This window comes from Dromiciops gliroides, chromosome 3 (genome assembly GCF_019393635.1).
Source record: "Dromiciops gliroides isolate mDroGli1 chromosome 3, mDroGli1.pri, whole genome shotgun sequence".
NCBI classification, from domain to species: domain Eukaryota; kingdom Metazoa; phylum Chordata; class Mammalia; order Microbiotheria; family Microbiotheriidae; genus Dromiciops; species Dromiciops gliroides.
This window is the reverse complement of record NC_057863.1, coordinates 621,455,454-621,471,889: the sequence shown is the minus strand read 5'-3', so window position 1 is coordinate 621,471,889 and position 16,436 is coordinate 621,455,454. Positions and strand designations below refer to the sequence as shown.

The following is a 16,436-nucleotide window of genomic DNA, read 5'->3' as shown; positions in this document are numbered from 1 at the left end:
AAGGTGTTTGACCTAGAGAAGATAAGTTTTTTGGGGGGACATGATAGCTGTCTTCCAAGAGTGTCTAACATATTGTAGATGTTAAATCAGTTTTTGATTAATTGATAAACTATGTGAAGGAAATTAACATGGTAGAGGGATCAGATTTATTCTGCTTGACTGCAGAGAGCAGAGCTAGGAACCATGGGTTGATAATGCAGAAGCAAACTTAAACTTGTGAGGTAAGATAAAACTTGCTAACAGAGCTATCCCAAAGTTTAACCACTTAGCTTAGAAAGTATCAGATCCTCTTTTATTGAATGGCCTTAAGGAAAGTTTGGATGGACATCCTGGTTGTTTTGTTTAGATACCAGTTGTCCTAAGTGGTGTATAAGATTCTTTTTAAATCTGGTATCTGATTAATTTATAGATTAATAATGTGTTAATTTATAGATTAATAATAAGTTTCAGCTGTAAAATATGGCAAACTTGGTGGTAGAAGGATTCAACTCACCTTGAATTTTGTTTGTAATTATTACTTAGCAAATGCAGTCATAACATTACAGGAAAATTTGAATTGTACTGAATCAGCCAAGTAATAAGGCATCTTGATAGAAGATTTTTCAAGTTATTCCATAGATTAAGAAGCTTTAAAGTTGTAAAGGGATCTTATCTGTCATAATGCCCTTGTTTTATGGAGAAAATTTAGACCCAAGGAAAAGTGAATTTTAACTCAAGTTCCCATGGTTAATAGTAGTAGCAGAACTGGAATTTGAATTTGAGTCCTTTGACTTCAAATTGTGATTGAGGGTTTATTCCTTAAATACAAAGACTTTTTAATATTTAAACTGCTTTTCATGGAAATCTTGCAAAATGTGTTATTTTTGTGCTGGATCCTTAACTAGAATATTCTGAAAATAATTTACTTTTCTCTTGATGATTTGGGATCACCATCATTTACTTCTCCTACTGTGCTGGAGTACAGTGATGTTCCCAGGGATTATTGGGGTATATAAAGCTGTTTGCCCCCTATACAAAGTAGCTCTCTATGGCCGTGCATTTCGAGTTCCGTCTCTGGTATTACCAGTGCTTCCTTCCTTATGTGGGTCAGGCTGGCATGTATTAATTCTAACAGTGTGTATTCCTGTGGTAGTCTCCCCATCTCCAGTTAAGTTTAATAAAAACTAATAAAGCTTCTTTTAATCAACTGAGTGTTTGAAATGAGCTCTATTTGCTAGTTCAGATTTTGAATGAAGTAACAACTTGGAAGATTGAGGACCCAAGGGCCTTCTCTGAGGAGGAAAATACATGTACTCGAGGGCAGCATGGACTTTGACATTCCCTTGGGCTGCTTGGGAGGGTCTTTTGGGGAGGCTTCTGTCCAAAGGATTTGCTTTGGATAGATGGGGCTGAATGATAAAGGTGTGTTACTCTATGAAAATACTGTCTTGTGATTTTAATTTTGTTTTCACATTTTTTGACCAAATTAAACTTATGAACAGGTCAGCATTGGCCAGTGAGTTACAGAGCTAGGAGAAGATCCCCTAAGTGGTGGATCCAATTTTCTTTAGTTTTTAGATGTGATCCATTCCTAATTAAAGATCTGGTATAACTATGATCATTAAGACTGAATGTAATTAATTTATATAGTGGAAAACTTCCAGTTGATGATGTGATTTATTTATTCCAAGTTGTCCTATAAAATATTTCTTTTAAATTAATAATTTGGACCTTATATGAATCCCCAAGGGATTAAAATAAATTTAAAGCAAGAATTTGCCCAAATACTTGTCCTTAAGCATAATACAATTCTATTTATAATTAGTTTTGTGATATAAAATGTGTACTTTTAGTATCTTAAGATATTCGTACTTTTTCCTTTATTATAACACATTTTTTTTTGTTGAGCCATTTTGTTAATGAAATTTTACTTTTATGCTAAGCTAGCCTTTTGTGATCTACCCTGTTTATGAAACTTATATTTATTTTTATTCTTTTTAAAAAAATCATTAACCCAGTCATATCGTTGCTGATTTTACCTAATAGGTGTCTGGGCTGCAAAGTCAATTTTAAAAGGGAAAAAGTTTGGCCCATTTATTGGTGACAAGAAGAAGAGATCTCAAGTGAAGAACAATGTGTACATGTGGGAGGTGAGTATACATATGGTTCTAAGCCAAGCTGTAGATAAGGGTTATGTGAATTTTTTTTTAATGTTTTAATGTTTGATTTTTTTCTTCTGAAGATTTGACATTTAATGTATTTTTAATTCTCCCCCTCCCCAACATTTTAGGTTGTTAGGTGTAAAGTTGGGAATGTTTACACTATGGAAGCACAAATAAGAGATTGTGCAATTATTTTGCTTCACAACGCCGAAACTTAGCCATAGACTGCAGTTAACTATAGTAGTGTTAGGCTTTGGAGTAAGAGCTGACCACCTGTGAAATGGTCTATCACTTTACAGGGTTTTATATATGTCTTGTGAAAAACATTTGGTACAAATTTTCAAGTTTTAGAAATTCTTAAATTATGAGAAATTAAGATGCAAGACTTTCCTTAATTTGAAAGGAAAGGATATTTTGGTCTTTTTCTTTCATTTAGCACTACAGATGTTTAAAAAATACAGGTACTTTTTAAAAAAGAGTATTTTCTCTTGTTCTTGTTCTCCTTTTTCCACTCCCCTAGTAATTTTTTTTTTAAACAGGGAAATTGATTTAATTTAAAATATTAATAGACTTAGGTTACACAAAATGTTTAGCTGTTTGGATACACACACACACACACACACACACACACACACACACACCCCTCTTGTATAGGTGGTGCAGTGAATAGAGCATCTGATGGAGTCAAGAAGACTTACTGAGTTCAAATCTGGTCTCAGACACTTACTGTGTGACCCTGGGCAAGTCACTTTACTTTGCCTCAGTTTACTCATCTGTAAAATGACCCGGAGAAGGAAATGGCAAATTACTTCAGTATCTTTGCCAAGAAAACCCCAAATGGGGTTAGAGTTGGGCGCAACTGAAAGGACTGAACAAAAACAATGACAAAATTAAATAATCAAATAATCATTTGTAGTTTTTCAAAGTGTATTTATATATGTAAATATGCACACTCATGTTTGTACATATACATATACACACACGTGTGTGTCTGTATATAATATAAAAACCTAATAGACTCATGATGTGTGTGTGTGTGTGTATATGTGTGTGTGTGTGTGTGTGTGTGTGTGTGTGTGTGACCTGACAATATAGTAAGTCCTAAATAAATGCTTGCTTGTCGATGGATTGAGTGACTATATTAAAAATAATGACCTGCAGTTATATAGAGCTTTAAAGATGATACAAAGTACCTTCCTTGTATCACCTGTTTGGGATAGGTGGCACAATTATTCTCACCCCCTTTTAATAGATGTTATAGATGAGGAAACTGGTTTAAGGGGGATGTTAAGGTCATATGTGAAGTACATCTTTTGCAGGGTGGGAGTGGATGAACTCTCTAGAGGAGAGCTCAAATACATAATGAGAAAAGAGACAGAACTGGGTAGAAGACTCAATTTTAGGGTCTAAAACACAATGAAGATCAGTTGTTAAAAGAGGTAGAAAGAAAGCAATAAGAAAGGGTGGAAAGAAGGAAAGAACATCAGGCCAGTATAGGCCATATAACCTGAGAGAGGAGAGAACATCAACAAGTAGAATGTGCATCAACATCATGTGTCATCGGGAAGTTAACTGTGACTTTGTAGGCAATAGTGAGCCACTGAATATTTTTAAACAGGGGGATATGTTGGATCTGTGTTGAAGAAAGATTAGGCTGATTCTGTTCTAGGGAGTAGAAAAACCAGTTAGCAGTCTTTTTTTTTTTTTTGTAGGGCAATGAGGGTTAAGTGACTTGCCTAGGGACACACAACTAGTAAGTGTCAAATGTTTGAGGCCAGATCTGAACTCAGGTCCTCCCTGAATCCTGAGCCGGTGCCACTCAGCTGCCCCAGCAGTCTTTTGATAATTGAGGCAGAATAAAAAGAGCAAAAATAAAAAATCTTGAGACATTTTATGCAGGGGTTCCTAAATATGAAGGGTGATTAAAATCCCAATTAAATGGAAATTTATGGATAATATCATCCCCATAAGTATAATGGCAAGTTTTCTAGATTATTTGCTATTTGTTGAATTGAGATTATTGAACAGTGGAGAGGACACATAAGAGAAACTTGTGTTCATAAAGTCATATGCTAGCCCCTCAAATTTAGCAGGAGAATTCTTTGAATTAGAGAACAGCCAAAATAATAGAGAAATTTTCAAGACCACTTGTTTCACATATCCTGTCTCCCTTAGATATGTATATAGTGAAACCTTTCCTGGTCTCTGGACTGCCTGTCTCCCTCTCTGTTGTTATGTTTAACTATTTTGTATGTATCTTTAAATGTATGTACGTATATATGTATGTACTAACTTTTTTTTTGCCTTTCATAAAAGTATTTTATTATTTTCTAGTTACACGTAGAGAGTTTTCAACATTTGTCTTAATAAGATTTCAAGTTTAAGATTTTTCTCCCTCCCTAAAATAGCAAGCAATCTGATATAGTTTATATATGTGCAATCACATTAAACATATTTCTGCATTAGTCATACTGTGAAAGAAGAATCAGAAAAAAAGGGAAAAAACCTCAAAAAAGAAAAAACACAAAAAGTAGAAATAGTATGGTTCAATCTGCATCTAGATTCCACAGTTTTTTTTAGGGATTTGGAGAACATTTTCCATCATGAGTCCTTTGGAACTATCTTGGACCATTGTATTGCTGAGAAGAGTCAAGTCTATCACAGTTGATCAAAACACAATGTTGTTGATACTGTGTACAATGTTCTGGTTCTGCTCGTCTCACTCAGCATCAGTTCATGTAAGTCCTTCCAGGTTTCTCTGAAATCTTCCTGCTCATCATCCTTACATCACAATAGTATTCCATTACATTCATATGCCACAACTTGTTCAGCCATTCCCCAATTGATGGGCGTCCCCCTCAATTTCCAATTCCTTGCCATCACAAAAAGAGCAGCTATAAATATTTTTGTACATGTGGGTCCTTTTCCTTTTTTTTTATGATCTCTTTGGGAAAAAGACCTAATAGTGGTATTCCTGGGTCAAAGGGTATGCATAGCTTTATAGCTCTTTGGGCATAGTTCCAAATTGCTCTCCAGAATGTTTGGATCACTTCACAGCTCCACCAACAATGCATTAGTGTTCCAATTTTTCCACAGTCTCTCCAACATTTATTATTTTCCTTTTTTGGTCATGTTAACTGTCCTAACTTTTTATGTGGCATATATTTTTATATGTACTTATTTCCTGTCTTGGAGGGGGAGGGGGTTTGTGGTGGTCCTTAGGTATTTCTCAATAAAGAATTACACTCTCTGAACACGATCCAATTAGAATTAAAGTGGTCTTTTATTTGGTGCTAGGAAAGTGACCAAATGGGAAGTCAAAGGAGGGCTTATAAACATTTACCTCCTACAACAGAGGGAAGGCAAAAGCTTTTATAGAGAAAACTTGAACGTTCCCTTTTGGGGTGGGATAGGGAAAGCTTGAATGCTTGTCATATTCCTGAGAGTGGAGGGGGATTTTTTTTTTTTTTTTTTTTGGAGATGACGGTACTGACCTTTGGGGTTATCTCTGTCTCTTAGCTCTGGTCAGGTAGTAGAGAAGCCTAATTGATGTTCCTGCTATAAAAACTTACCTCCCCATACTCCTTCAGTATGTCTGTCCTGATATCTAATTGGTCAGTCTAAACTTTAATAGTTCCTTGATTCCTTGATAAGTCTGTCCTGTTATCTGGTCATCTTTGGTTTTGCTTCTCACAAGAGAAACTTCTGATTTGTCCTAAGATCCATGTCATCTCCTTAATTTATTCATATGTAAAATTGGAATAATAAGAGCACATGCCTTTCAGGAATGATATGAGGACCAGATAAGATAATACAGCCTATCCTCAATGAGGTAACATTCCTAGAAGATGGCACAAAAATAAAAAATGTGAATGTTGATACTTGAACCTATGGGAAAATGGAGGTTAGGTTCCCTGTGACCACCAAAAACTAATCTTTTGTTAGAAATTGCTAAAAATGTACTTTTATGCATACAGTTCTTTATAACAAAACATCAATTCTGATGATATGCACTTTTACTAACAATAACCATGAAATAACCCATAAAGTACAATACATAAAATAAAATTGGTAACTCGGAGGACATTTTTCCCTAGAATTCTATGACTCTGTGATAACATCTCAATGAAAAAACAAACCCCAAAACATTGATTTTAGGTATTTATTTTTTTTTACACATGATATCTACAGTATCATAAATACTCTACAACAAAATAAAATTCTTAAAACTTAAACATTGTTTAACCTTAACTTTTCCTCCCACTGTGTCAAATGGTTATGTAAGGACATTGTACTATATGTTATGCTGCTGTAAACATTTCTACCTTAGCTGACCTCTGAAAACCAAGAAAGGTTGCTGGAACTTTAGCTACTACTGTTGGAAGGTCTTGATATCACCTCTGACTCTCTTTCCTTTGCTGATGCTGGATGGTTTTGGAGATGGTGAAGAATAAACCAGCTAGAAACAATCCGACAATGACATCTGCTTTGTTTGAGATCCTTAAGTCTTCAGAGTACGGGAGAATAGCAGAGCCTAGGAAGATACCAGCTGCTCCACACACTTGCACCTCTCATTTTTTTCTCTACTGTGTGTAGGTGCAAATATTCCGGATTACCAATGTGAAAGTAAAAATGAGGTTACTAATAAAATTACGCAAATGCTTGAAGTTGTGTAACGTTTGAATGTTGAAGATTGACTGTATATGTGAAATGCTTTGTAAAACCTAGAAATGTTAGCTATTACTTCTCCCAACCTTTTACTTTTAGGAATCTGACTTCTAGAGAGGTTTACATGACTTTGGAGGCAGCTAGGTGGTGCAGTGGATAGAGCATTGGCCCTGAAATTGAGAGGACCCCAGTTCAAATCTTACCTCAGACACTTACTAGCTATGTGATTCTGGGCAAGTCACTTAACCCCAACTGCTTCAAACATCCAGGGCTTTCTCCAGTCATCCAAATATATATATCTTACCACTGGACCCACATGGTTCTGGAGGAGAGAATGAAGTTGGTGACCTTTCATAGCCCTCCCTCACTTAAATCCTATTCACTGCTAGTCATGACATCTGTTATGGTCTTCTTTGAGAATGAAGGACAAGCAACAACATTACTTGTTCAGATGAACCAGTGAAAAATGGAGTAGCAAGTCACACAGTTTAGTATAATAGTAAAAGACTGCTTTTTTTTCAACTGGTTGAAGAACAAGGATTTATTTTATTTCATCACAGAATCATAGAATTTGAGAATTAGAAGAGATTATCTGGTCCAATCTATAAAGGAACTTCCATTATGACAAATCACCAAGGCCCTTAGAGTGGTGTGCCCATTACTTGTGGGGCTTATGTTGTTAATACTCTTCCCCGCAGAGTTTTTGTGAGGAAAGAACTCTATAAGTTGTTAGGTGCTGTAGAAATCTGAAGTCTGAGGTTTTCTGTCTTCTATTGTCATCCAGTAGTGTTTATCACATTTCCCTTGTTTCAGTTGTTAGTATTTATTCAACATTAAGTTCTCCTGTTAGGTTTCTTCCCGGTGTGTAAGTGACTGGGGTTTTGAAGGTGTGATAGAACCTGTCACTGGGAAATGGGTGATAGTGGGGGTCCTTAGGTATTCCTCTTTAAAGAATTATACCCTTTTGCACACAAATCCAATTAGAATAAAATAAACTTTTATTTGAGTGCTAGAGAAGTCCAGGGAGATGATTCAGAGACATTCTCTGAGATACCTATCTCCTCGAGAAAGGCAAAAACTTTTATGGATGGCAGATGGGGTGATCCCCACCTGACAATGAAAAGTTCCCTTTGGGGGCGGGGGAAGAGTTGAGTGAGGAGGTGATCCTGACTTCTGGAGTTATCTCTCCCTTGGTGTTGATCAGGCAGCAGCTGTGCCTAATAGGCTTATCTCTCTTGCTTCTCAAGGTGTGTTGGTCCTTTAGTTTAGCTGGCCATTTTAAACTTTAATAGTCACAAACCCCATAACAGGACCAGTGTTTTCTTGACTCAGCATCCCTGGCTTCCCTAACTTTAAGGTTCTTGCAGTGGAGTGCACTTACTCTTCAGCACATCTTACCAGTTCGGAGAAGCTTTGAATATGGGGCTGCTGGTAGATTTTGTGTCTGTAATTCAAGAACCATCTTTATTAAGTAGGAAAAAGCTGATGGCCAGTTTGACTACAGTGTTGGATTGATTCGGTGATAGCAGCTCACAAGCATGGTATACTAGGATTGTGTAGACATGGACCAGACAAGGGGCTGCTTAAGTGGAGAAGACATTGTACAGGTTGTGATCTGCATTGGTGGAGGGAGAGACCCTGTCCATGGGATGCACTGAAGCATTCAAGTTTTAGAGTGTAGGAAGACTGCAATCTGGTTGTGGGGGAGGGAGTCCAATATCACAGAACTGTTGGAGTGTCAAAGATTCTAGCTCTTCAACATGTGCCAACTTGAGCTTTCAGTTCTATGTCCTACTGTAAAACCTAAACTCCTTAGGCCTAGTACCAGACCCTTTTCTTTAAAAATGTGTATCTCTTCTGTGTTCTAGAGAGCCATCCCTTATAAGAAAGCATAAAAAAAACAGTTTAGCAAAATTACTGATGTAAGGGGCTAAAATTCTAGCTAGTCTGTCTAAAATATCTAATGAGTGGTCACCAATAAATTAAAAGCTTTAGCAAGAGTTAGACTTTTAAGCATTTATTAAGGAGAATAAGAATTTGGTAAAGAGAGAGAAAGGCCTAGATTCATCTGTCTATTAAAGGGAGAGCACATTTCTAGCTCCCCTCTCCACCAGTGTCCTGACAAAAGAGAGCAAGAGCATCAGCCTCTCCCCCTCTTCCTCCCACAAGCAAACATCACTTCTTGATGCCAGCCCTCAGACACCTTTTCTTCATGGTGGAGCATCCTGCAGTGTCTCCAGCAGGTGGCGTCATTCCAATCGTTACACTAATACATCAAAAATTGTCTCATTAGACCTTTTTTTAAAACAGATATCATGTTAATAGCAATGCTTTACTGATAACACCATTGTTTTATACCAGACTTCAAATTCTGGGTGTAGAGACTTTGTGTTTAGCCTGTAGGGCCTATTGGATTTCATCAGTAGAAGCTCTCTAGAATACCCTGCCCTCTTGGCTTTCTATTCAAAACACTGAATTCTCCTAATGGCAGGAAAATTGAAAAGGTAATTCAACAAGAACACTCCTTTAAAAGCAGTAGTTCTCAAACTGTTTTGGTCTCAGGACCCCTTTACATTTTTAAAAATTATTGACAGCTAGTTAAGTGTCAAGAGTCTGCGCTTGGATTTGAACTCAGGTCCTCCTGAATCCAGGGCTGGTGCTTTATCCACTACACCACCTAGCTGCCCCAGTTAAGCATTTACTAATTGCCTACTCTGTGCCTGTAGATAGAAAGACCAAAAAAAAAAAAACCCCAAAAAACCAACCCCACCCCAAAATAAAAAACCCAACAGCCAAAACTAGTCCTTGTTTTCAAGGAGCTCACAAGCGAATGGAGGAGAATAACTGTGTACTAAGAAAATGATGGTGATGGTGTTGATGGTAATAGCTAGGATTTATTTAACACTTTTAAGATTTGCATAGTGCTTTACAAATATTACCCAAATATTACCTTGTTAAATCTTCACAGCAACAATGGGAGGTAGGTGCTGTTAGCTCCATTTTGCAGATGAGGAAACTGAGGCTGAGAGAGATTAAGTGACCTGACCAGGGTCACCCAACTGGTAGGGGTTTGAGGCAGGATTTGAACTCAAGATTCTTGACTCCAAGCTGAATACTCTGTATACTGTGTAGCCTCTCTAATTAGGATAAAACCAGAGAGAACACACTAGCATTAAAGGGGATCGGAAAAGGTTTCTTTCCTAGTTTAGAAAATGGGATTTTAGCTGTGACTTGAAGGAAGCCAGGGAAGCCAGGAGACAGATGAGGAAAAAGAGTTCTTGGTATAGAGAAGAATCAGAGATTGAGTATCTTGTACAAGGAGAAGATTCTTCACTGGGATGTCTAGACAGTTATGACATCACAGGTCTTTTTTTTTTTCTTTCCCTTTTTGGTGAGGCAGTTGGGGTTAAGTGACTTGCCCAGGGTCACACAGCTAGTGTCAAGTGTCTGAGGCTGCATTTGAACTCAGGTCCTCCTGAATCCAGGCCCAGTGCTCTATCCACTGCGCTCCCTAGCTGCCCTGACATCATAGGTCTTAACCAATTCTACTCACCCCTTCTCACCTTCCCTCACTGTTCTTCCCCACTGCCTCCCTCCAAATGAAATTACTGTGTGGCAGCTTATTATTATTATACTTTTAACAGTATTACCACATGTGAACTTAATTTTATTATTGGACTTTTTTTGTTCAAAAGTTTGCAATATTTGTCTCAACACCAGACAAATACAAAGTGAAATCTAGTTCTACATTTTGATTTGAAACAAGAACAAAGTAAAAATGCTTGCTCACACAAATATGTATTAGGAAATGTTATAATTTTACAAGGTCTTATGTTGGGCAGTGGAAATTATTTTTTAGCCACCTAACAAATCCATGGAAATGAATAACTATGATATAAAATTTTTACTTTTCTATTGGCTCTTGACAAGCACTATATTAAATGATAAATGTACTTGTAATTCATATATTATTTCATTTAACAGTCTTTACATATAAACTAACCTTTGTAAGGAAAGAATCTCCTCAGACTTTGTTATCTTCTTCTAGTGGCATACCCAGTAGCACTGTGACAGATAACAGAGACTGAATGAAACTAGTTTTGCCAATCAGTTCATGTGAAAATATGCCAGATAGAAGAATAGTAATGTAAATGAAGGATAAGTTTAAATGGGAAAGTAACCTTAATACTTCAGTAAGGTTTGTTTTTGCAGAACATTTGTGAGGGTCTGTGATGATTTCTAGATAGCTTGTAATGTGAATGCCCAGTGATCATGGTTTTCAAACAGCCTGATATTTGGGCTGCAAAAATGCAGATGTTTGTAAACATCTTGATTACATGGTTACACAGCTGATGAGGTAGGGTAATGGGAATGAGGAAATTACTCTGGTGCATGGTACAGAATGCAAATAAGGGTATGGCCATGCGCCTGATCATCTGTTGGGTTTGCCACTGGAGTGTTCAACCGTTAGGATGGTTTGGAAACAATTTGATGACAGGTTGAGAAACTGTAAAAATACATTATCCTTAATCAGAAGTGGTCAGAGTTTAATGTAATCATTGCATGAATACCAAGATTATTTTGCAGATCATAATAATGGTTTCATTTAACTTCAGAAACAAGCCTATAATGTTTCAAACACATACATACTTGTCACAGGAATTAAATTAAAATAATTAGGCAGTCATTTCCTGCTTAAGGGATTATTATAGAATTTTTTTAGCTTAAATGGCTTGGACTATTGTTGTGAACCCCAAAATGGGAAGCACTGGATCATAGACTTAGAACTGGAAGGGACCTTAGAGGACATCAAGTCCATCCCTTTTGGTATTACAGATGAAGAAATTGAGGCAAAAAGAAGTTAAGTGACTTGCTCAGGGTTATTTACTAAGTATCTGAGGCAAGATCTTCCTAAGACCAAATCCAGTGCTTTATCTACTCTGTTACCTAGTTTCCTGGACTTTTAGCCTACATTCTAATTCTATGAGGAATTCACTCATGATCTCCATTGTAGATGACTCCCAAATCTATATATTAACAAGTATTTAAGTGCCTACTATGTGCCCTATAGGAGATACATGTATAAAGAATGAAACAATCCTTCTGTTCCTACAAGGAACTTGCATTCTAACGAGGGACACATAAATATTAAGTGAATAAATACAAATACAAATATATCAAACTAGTTAAATTTAAAGTAGTTTGGGAGGGACGTTTTTTGTAGTAGCTTCTTAATTGGTCTCCCTGTTTCCAGTCTCTCCCCTCTTCAGTCTGTTCTCCACCTAGTTGCCAAACGGATATTCTCAAAGCATAGTTTTGACTGTGTTGCTTCCCTGTTTAAGAAGCATCACTGGCTCCTTATTTTTGCTAGGATAAAATACAAAAACCTCTGCAAATAGGAAATACCTACTTCCTACCCCTCAGTAATCCACTATTCATTAGACCTGAAAACATAAATGACCTATTTGATAAGCACACCTGGGAAAATTGGAAAAGTTTGGCAGAAATTAGGTTTAGGCCAACATTCTGTACCATATTCCACAATAAATTCCACATTCAAATGTGACCCAACTATTAAAGATTTTAGCAAAAAATTTTTTTTTTGAAAAGCACATCATGTGTCTGTTCGGCTTTTATAGCTCTTTATAATTTAACTCCCTCCTGCCTTCCTATGTTGATTATGTGCTATTTCTTCTCACACAATTTATTCTTTGATCGAACAGATCAACTTGCTGTTCCCTATGCACGACATCCCATCTCCTGGAATATTCTCTTTGCTCACCTTTGCATTTTGGAACATCTAGTTCTCTTCAGGGCCCAGCTTTGTTGTCACAACCTTCAAGGGAACTTTTCCTGATTGCTCTATTAGTTCTTCCATTCTCCCTGCCATCCCCCCATCCCAGTAATTTGTATTCATTTTGTCTGTATCTTGCATTTAACATATTCTATCCTGCCAGGGTTGTAAGCTTCTTGAAGGTAAATACTGGGCCACTCTAGTATCTATAGTGAGTCCTTTCATCTTGAACTGTGCTTTTCATGGGCATAAATGCTTGTTGATTGATTAGCCATTGATCCTAAGAAGTGAGAGGATGAGATTGGGGGAATTTCGTGTGAGAGAATGTGAGATAGAAATGATTTCACATTTAAAGCTGAAGGGAAAAGAAAGATGTCAGAAGTGAACAACATCTGTTATTCTTTCTATAGTTGAGGAATCCAGACTGGAAAAGATGAAGTGCTTTGTCCAGGGTCGCAGTGGTATTCCCTGACTCTGTTGCTGTCTCCCTTAGAAATGACCTTTGTAGTTATCTAATACTGAGAAAAGTTAAAGGACTTGTCCATATGGGGTCCTTGTGCTTGTAAAGAAGAAAAATAGAATTCATCTTAGCAATATAATGATCCAAGACAATTCCAAAAGACTCATGATGGAAAATGCTCTCCACATCCAGAAAAAGCACTATGGAGTCTGTGGTAAAATATGAAAGTTTTTACCAGTTGGTTAGGATAACTGAAAGACGCCAGTTTTTGAAGGACCACCCTTTTGGGGAGGAGATGAACAGTCCGCCTGCTGCGCACGTCAGACTGCCTGCGGGACTCGACTTCCGGGGTGGAGAGAACGGAAGTGGGGCTTTTGCCTGCTTGGCGGGACTCCTGACGGCGCGGCACAGACGGTCTCTCTCCAAAGGTGGCCTTTTCGGTTTGGTGAGTTTTTATAAGGAATATAGACTAAGCTTAGACTTAAGACGATTTGTATTGTGTTTCTACTTTCCTATCCTTCTAATCAACATCACCTTGTGACTACCATAACAATAAATAAAAAGGTCTATCTAGAAAACCAAAAGCTTCCATTTACTAGTTTGGGAGATAAATTAAGGGAAAGGTTAAGTAGGGGAGATTTGTGATCTAATATCCAATTTTAAATCTCACAAGTCTGAATGCAGATCAAAGCATACTATTTTCACTTTTGTTGTTGTTGTTGTTGTTGTTTCTTCTTTCTTGTGGTTTTCCCCTTTTGTTCTGATTTTTTTTCTCTCTCACCATGACTAATGTGGAGATATGTTTAATATGATTGTAATGTATAACTTATAGCAGATTGCTGTCTTGGGGAGGGGGAATAAAAGAGAAGGAGGGAGGAGAAGTTGGAACTCAAAACCTTACAAGAATGAATGTTGAGACCAAAGAAAACAAATTCCTTAAAAAATAAGGTTAGACAAATTGGGGGGGGGGAATCCACTGAAAAAAAATTAATTCCTTAAAAAATAGAATTGGCTAAATGGAAAAAGAGGTGCAAAAGCTTACTGAAGAAAATAATGCCTTAAAAATTAGAATTGCATAGGTGGAAGTTAATGACTATGAGACACCAGGAATCAGTCAAAAGAATAAAAAAATAGAAGAAAATACAAAATACCTCATCAGAAGGACAACTGGCCTGGAAAATAGATCCAAGAGAGATGTTTTAAAAATGAATGTTGAAAACACTCTTTATGTATAATTGGAAATTATACATAATATATAATGCCTCACTCCAAAAAAATAAGATAAAATACTATTTAAAAGAAAAGAAAAATAGAATTTAAATTTAGGTTTCTTAACTTTTAGTTCAGTACTTTCTTTGGGTTTTCTTCACATATAAAAATAGATATTTTACTTGTACTATTTCCTTCTTATCTGAAATTATTTCCTAGAGAAATAGAATTAATGCAGGTGGCATATTTAGAGATGTGGAAGAAAAGGGACACTAGACAAATTCTACAATGTATTTAAGGCTTTACCTTGCTTTTATTTGTTTGTTTTTTATGAGGCACTTGGGAAGTGACTTGCCTAGGGTCACACAGCTAGTAAGTGTGTTAAGTGTCTGAGGCTGGATTTGAACTCAGGTCCTCCTTACTCCAGGGCCAGTGCTCTTTCCACTGCATCACCTAGCTGCCTCTTTACCTTGCTTTTAACAAACTTATACGAATAATTAGAATTCTATTTTGATACTCAGAAATGTAATTTTTTTTCTTTATTGTATTTTTAAAATATTCAGATCTCAGGCTCAGCTGGCATGCTGGCTATTTGAATTCTTTGGCCATGGTAATTCATCCCATTATTAAAAATACAGCCCGTTACTAATTATGTATTTCTTTAATATGGCAGTAGAACAGGAAAATTATTAATCACTGTACAGAAGTATTAATCACTATATAGAAGGATTCCTGTAAATGGCAAAGTAACCAAAGACATTAAAAATATTTAACTTACAAAATCTCTTAACTATACAGATTTTTGAGAGTTATCTCTGCTTTACTGAATATTGATATATCTGTATCTTCCACTGCTTTTGCTGTTCAAACTGAAAGTATAATCTCTTTATCTCACAGAAAAGGCTTTTCTCTCTCCCTCCCCTGCACCATTAAAAAACAAAACCAAAAAACAAACATTGCAGGTCATGTAACACATGCATGTAACACATTACTCTACAGCAATTAACGAGAAATCTCCCACTCAAACCTGTCAACACAATATGAATTAGTTTTACTTAGATAATGAAAATCATGAGTCAAGGACACATTTGTTTGTCTACGCTTACCATCAGAATTTAAGAATTAAATAAATAGGCTGAGAAATGGTGGGGGGGAACCCCTGCATATTTAGTCCTTGTATTAGCTTTTGGTATCTTTGGATTTTCTTAACTAGTAAGGCAAGGGGAGGGTACTTTGAGACTGTCTATATTGCCTCTTATAATTGAGAACAGGGGGAGCCAAATGGTCATTTCTAATGTTCTGTTAAATTAATCAGCGAGTCAATTTTGTTTGCTGATTCCTCAGCTTTTCGTGCTTTGAGTTTACCCTCTATCGACTCTGTATGTATCTTTTATGTGCTTAGTTATTTATATAGTGAGAACAGGGGTTGTTTTTCCCTTTGTATTGCCAGTGCCTAGAATAGTGCCAGTCAAACAGTAAGCACTTAATAAATGCTTGTGGGAGGACTTGTATGAGCACTCTGTAAAGAATTTTGCTCTCAAGGATTTTGCAATTTAGTTGAGAAGATGATAGAAAATGTCCACCTTTAAGATAATGTAACTAACAAAACATGTTTAAGACTAGTGATTCCCAACATTTTTAGTATGAGAAACTCCTTTAAAAATTTTAATGTTTTTACATTGCCAAAATTTCCCTCTGTAACCTCTCTCACCTGCCAGATAGATATCCGTAGCATAACCAAGATTTTTTTTTTTTAAAGAAAAAGGGAAAGAAAAGAGGAAAAACCGTCAGTAAAACTGGTCAATACATTGGGGGAAAAAAATCTGATTATATTCAAAAGCTTTCAAGTCCATGGAAATCCCCAGCTATGCAGAAAAAATAGGGAGTGTGTCTTCTCATAGCTCTTCTTTGCTTTGGTTTGTCTGCTTTACTTTGTAGATTTCCCATATTCATATTCATAATTAATTTTCATCATTTGCTGTTGCACAGTAATATTCCATTACATTTCTGTGCACAGTTTGTCTAGCCATTACCCAGTCAGTTGGCATCTCATTTTCCAGTTCTTTACACCTATGTAGCATGCTGCTGTAAATTTTTTAGTGTATATAGAGACTTTTGAATGGCTTCTATATGGTATATGCCTAGCAGTGGAATCTGGGCATTT

The 16,436-nt window shown here is 36.5% G+C and overlaps 1 protein-coding gene across 6 annotated transcripts in view; it reads left to right on the top strand.

Moving 5' to 3' along the window:
- Nucleotides 1-16,436, top strand: part of PRDM2 (PR/SET domain 2) — a 207,843-nt gene that overhangs the window by 43,916 nt on the left and 147,491 nt on the right. For 5 of the 6 annotated variants that reach the window (XM_043991794.1, XM_043991791.1, XM_043991795.1 and 2 more), the window contains one exon: nucleotides 2,026-2,129. In XM_043991794.1, coding sequence (XP_043847729.1) covers nucleotides 2,121-2,129 — 9 coding nt within the window. In that variant the 5' untranslated portion in view covers nucleotides 2,026-2,120. Of the gene's footprint in view, nucleotides 1-2,025; nucleotides 2,130-16,436 lie in introns of those variants that run through there. The other variant, XM_043991799.1, reaches the window with a different exon arrangement.